This window comes from Macadamia integrifolia, chromosome 4 (genome assembly GCF_013358625.1).
Source record: "Macadamia integrifolia cultivar HAES 741 chromosome 4, SCU_Mint_v3, whole genome shotgun sequence".
Classification (NCBI taxonomy): Eukaryota; Viridiplantae; Streptophyta; class Magnoliopsida; order Proteales; family Proteaceae; genus Macadamia; species Macadamia integrifolia.
In genome coordinates, this window is record NC_056560.1 from 26,155,901 (window position 1) to 26,160,777 (window position 4,877).

The following is a 4,877-nucleotide window of genomic DNA, read 5'->3' on the forward strand; positions in this document are numbered from 1 at the left end:
CTGACGGCAAATTCGATCAAGAGGACAGATAAAGTTTGAAAGATAGCAGTGAATACTGAAGAAATCGAGGAAAGAGATACCTCCATCGGCAAGAAGAGAAAGTTCCCCGTGCGGAATCTAGGGTTCAGAGGCGAAGACTGCAAGAGATTCAGATGAGCAGAGAGGATGCCGAAGAGCGAAAGAGGAAGGCGACGATGGAGGAAGCTGAAGCTCGCCAGTTGTCTTAGAGGCGCAAACTAGCGGTAACCATACGCGACTACGGAGGACGGCATCCTAATTCTCGCGGATTCTCCTTTTCATTTTCTCACGCTTCACTTGATTCGCCCCCTCACACGTGGCAGCCACACTAACTATTCACACGTGTCATATCTTGCGTATTTCGGTGTTCGTGTTTTTCCCTCGCTTGAGACTTCAGTTCTACCGTGAAAATCGTCTACAACGGTGCAAGTGAATATTGAATGATTGGGAGTCGCTAGCAATGTTTGCCCAACTATTCTCAACCGTTCAATACTCATTATACCTCATCACTTGTTGTAAAGGATTCGGATTTTGGATTCTCAATGCTAGATTTCTGATGTATTAGATTAAAGTTAATGGTCTCATCCATGGGGACACGATTCCTCTCCCATCGGGATCTGGATCGGTCTAGGGCAATTTTTTGTATCAAAACCATTAGAATTGATCAATAGATGATTTACCCTGTCGATTTAACCTAAGGGTGTCAAACGGTCAGTTCAGTTGAAGTATGATTTGGATCAGTTATGGTCTGGTTCGGTTATGGGGTTTTCAGAGATTGGCTTGGTGTGTTCTTATTTGTACGTTATGCGTTTGTTTTGGTTCAGTTTGCTTTATTCAAGTTAGTCGATTTGGGCTGGAATTTGACCCCCCTGGCTTAAATCAAGGGGCGGATAGACCATGAACTATGAAAACAAGCCACCCCCTTTAATTTTACATTTTTACATGCTTTATGGAGGTTCCAATCCACAAGATCCCAACTTCGATGTTAATTTGCCTCACAATAACCGTGAAACTAGCAAAACCTTAACTACTACTATCTATAGAATGGAATGTTCGAGACCCAAGGCGCTCTTAAAGAAAGGTGTAGTAATCTTCTAGGATGTAAATGGGCCTGGTATGCATATTGCGAGGATAGCACAGGCCCAACAACAACGCTTCAATTCTTCTCCACGCTACTTTCATTGTTAGTGGGGTGCTCAACATGGACGGGCCCGGGTTAAGAAATTGATGAATTTTGAACCAATCTGAGATGATGCCCAGCTCAATTTGGCTAGGAGTTGAGCTTGAGTTTAGCCCAAAGCCAAATTGATGTTTTGTGCGGCAATTTTTGGGCTCACAATTTGGGCCTTCATATTGTTGGAGTAGTAGTTTTATTAACATAATTAAAGTTGTGACCATGTTCCAATGGCCTGACTTACATAGGCTGAAACATAAAAAATGGCATCACCACCTAAACGGGGGCTAAGCTACTACAAATATCATTATGTCACTTCAAATTATTCAGTTAGGGGCTCCAATTGGTGCCCATTTGTCCAATCTAATCCACTCAAGTACTCTTTAAATTTGAACTTATAGAATGGAACTTACACCCTAGTTATAGGTAGGGATAAAAGGGTAATGGATAATCCTATTTTCTTTGGATCGAGTTACGCTTGATGGGTAAACCTATACATAATAAATGCTTCTTAAGTTAGATTAGGCTGAAATTTTTATGATAAGTAGATTACGAAGTCCATTACTCACATATTTAGTTTTAACTGAACGCATCACAAAGTTTTGAGTTCAATACCTCCAGTTCTGCATCTAGCTTAGGATCCAACCGAATCACCCACCAAAAAGAATAATAATAAATACTGTATTAAAAAATTAATGGTTCCTAATCCTGCCATTTATGTCTCACTGGATGCATGGAATTATGGAAATATTGAGTTAAACTCATCCCATCATGCACCACATGGCCCAGTCTGACCTGAGGTTTACATTATATATTAAACCCAGAACCAGCCCATCCGCTTAGAAGTGAAAATCCCAGTTCATATCTTAGGAACATCAGGTTCAACCCTGAACTAGCCAATACCACGGGAATGTTATACTCATACCTAAACCTCCACGCATGGTGTGGGCCCTGTGGGGTCTACAAAGTCTCCTGACAATAGAAAATTCATTCTCAATAAATAGATTCCTAGATAGATATTCCTATCTTTGGCTTTAGGTTGTTGGTATAGGTAACACTTTAACAAGATAAATCGTTGGTGGGTCCCCGATGATTGTCGGCAGCTTATCGAATTTTCTGAGGCCAAACCGCCAAAGCAAAGCTTGGTCCCACTTGTTCTTTCCGTTCTTGTACCATTCCTAGGAGCGTCAAGAATGGCTTCTCCTCCAACAGTTAACTTTCTGTACACAAAAGCATGGTAATTCACTTTTTTAAATAAAAGATTAAGCAATTCTGTTTAAGGAGATCCCAATTTGGATCGCCTTTTAGTTGTAAATAGTTTTTAACCTTAAAACCGGGCCAGCCGGATGGTTTTTGCAAAATGTGGAAATCTACCGTTTTGATGAAGGGAAAATGTATTGGCATATCTAGAGGTGCCAATTCTGAGCCCACATCAATAGGCCTGATCGAGCCCAGTACGTTTATGGTCCAACCTAAACTTGCCTAATTAATAAGCATGAGTTCACAGTGTAGATAGCTAGCTCGTCGGGTGCCCAATTGAACCAACCGACTATAGACTCGACCTGAATCGATTCATTGTAGTCCGACCTAGCCTGACCCCCTTTATTGAAAAACAATCATAGTTTCATATCTTTTATCTTCTTTATTACAGATTTGGATCACCTTCTATTATCATTATTATTTGTATAAAATTATAACGATTTTCATATTCAAATTGAACAATTATGGGTCTTCAACCCCACTTAAGAAAGGAATTTTAAGATGGGCACATTTGGGGCGCGTTTGAGCTCATTTAGACTTAAATAGACCTGTAACCCAGTTAAAGCCCGTTTAAAGTAGCTTGATTAAAGCATGACGCTAACCTACCTGATTATAAACTGTACCATGCCACCCAAAGATATGTCTGTCTACTTAAACGAGCATTCACGGTGTAAGATTTCTAAGTGGTCAAGCCAAGCGACCAACTCGACTCGACCAATTGACACCCCTAAGCAAATCAATCTCATTAGTTTCGTTTGGATTTAAACCGGTCGTACTAAGGGCTTAGGTCAGCCAAACCAAGACCGAACGGATCAGACCGTTGACACCCAAGTTGGAGCATCTGTGTGGGATACACCTCATTTGTCTGAATAATTTTTCCTTTTGCTGGGAGACCATTTGTCAAGAAGACGATTGGTCCGGATTGGAAATGAAAGAGAATGAAGATTGAGCTTGTGGGACCATTGGTAGACCAATATGGAAGTAAAGAATTAGAGTCACAGCTTTATTCCAAAATTTGCCCCAATACCCAGTAACACGAGATGCACGCAGACACATTTCCTTCCTTTTGAGTGCTATATAAGTGGGTACTTGGCTCAGGCTATGTACCGAACACCTCATCTTCAAGTTCTTTCTACACCAAGAGAAAGAAGCAAACCCACTTGAGGACGATGGCAAGCTCTACTCCTCTTTCAAAGATGTCGCAGCAACAGCAACCAATTTATCCTCAGCAACCACAACAACTGACGGCGCCGACTCCGGTGCCACAGCAACAGCAACAGCAACAGCAACAACAACAACTGATAGCACCGCAGCAACAACAACAGCTGATGGCACAGCCTCCACAGCAGCAACAACTGATGATGCCGCAGCAGCAACAGCCACTGATGATGCCTCAGCAGCAACAGCCACTGATGATGCCTCAGCAGCAACAACAAGTAATGGTGCCGCAGCAGCAGCAGCATGTGAGGTTCAGTGATATGGTACAGGCCCCGGCAGCTCCTCTTGCCCCTGCTCCTTCCTACTCATATGCACCGAAGACGCAGCCGCAGAGGATGAGGGGAGAACGACACATGTTCACCACCTCAGACGACAATGTGATGATGAAACAGATCCTGGGTACTCATGCTTACGATGGCCGTGAGGTAGAAGTCAGGCCCCTTCTCCAACTCATCGAAGAAATCCTTCAGCGCTCCACCACCGCCCCAACTTATGATCGCGCCCTTCAAGTAAATTAACATCTTATTGTCTTGATAATCTTCTTTCATTCTTGCTTATATTTTTTACATTTTTATTGAACTTTGTATGATAAAAAAAAATGTCTAATAGGCCCCACAAGTTACTTCACACATGGACAGCTTGGATGAAAGGACCCAAGAGGCTGCCTTTGTAGGCATGCTTGAAGCATTGGCTTACACCATACATAAGATCTCCTGCGAGGTTAAATAAAACATACTCCAACTCTTATGTAAAACGTCCACATGTAGGCACACACAAGTATTGAAATTGAAACACTTACTCTTTTCCTTTGACTATGACAGATATCGTGCAAGTGCTCAGGGGGTGGGGATGCCCACACGACAACAGTGGCACTGTTCAACACCCTATCAAGCTTCTCCTGGGATGCGAAGGTGGTGCTGGCCTTGGCTGCCTTTGCCGTCACCTATGGAGAGTTCATGCTAGTGGCAGAACTCTATGTGACTAACCCATTAGCTAAGTCGATAGCGTTGCTTAAGCAATTACCTGACATATTTGAGCAATCCGAAATGTTAAGGCCTAGGTTTGATGCGTTGAGGTTACTTCTCAAGGCCATGCTTGACGTGACCAAGTGCATTGTCCAGTTCAATGAGCTACCACATCAGTACATCTCCCCCGACCAACCACCTATGTCAGTGGCTGCTACCCACATCCCCACTGCTGTTTATTG

At 42.8% G+C, this 4,877-nt stretch overlaps 1 protein-coding gene across 3 annotated transcripts in view; it reads right to left on the minus strand.

Annotated features, from left to right (window-relative positions):
• Positions 1-286, minus strand: part of LOC122075519 (protein-L-isoaspartate O-methyltransferase 1-like) — a 4,607-nt gene extending 4,321 nt beyond the window's left edge. The window contains exon 1 of one of the 3 annotated variants that reach the window (XM_042640574.1): positions 81-284. In XM_042640574.1, coding sequence (XP_042496508.1) covers positions 81-86 — 6 coding nt within the window. In that variant the 5' untranslated portion in view covers positions 87-284. Of the gene's footprint in view, positions 1-80 lie in introns of all 3 variants that reach the window. The other 2 variants (XM_042640573.1, XM_042640575.1) reach the window with 2 other exon arrangements.
• Between the last annotated feature and the right edge of the window lie 4,591 nt (positions 287-4,877).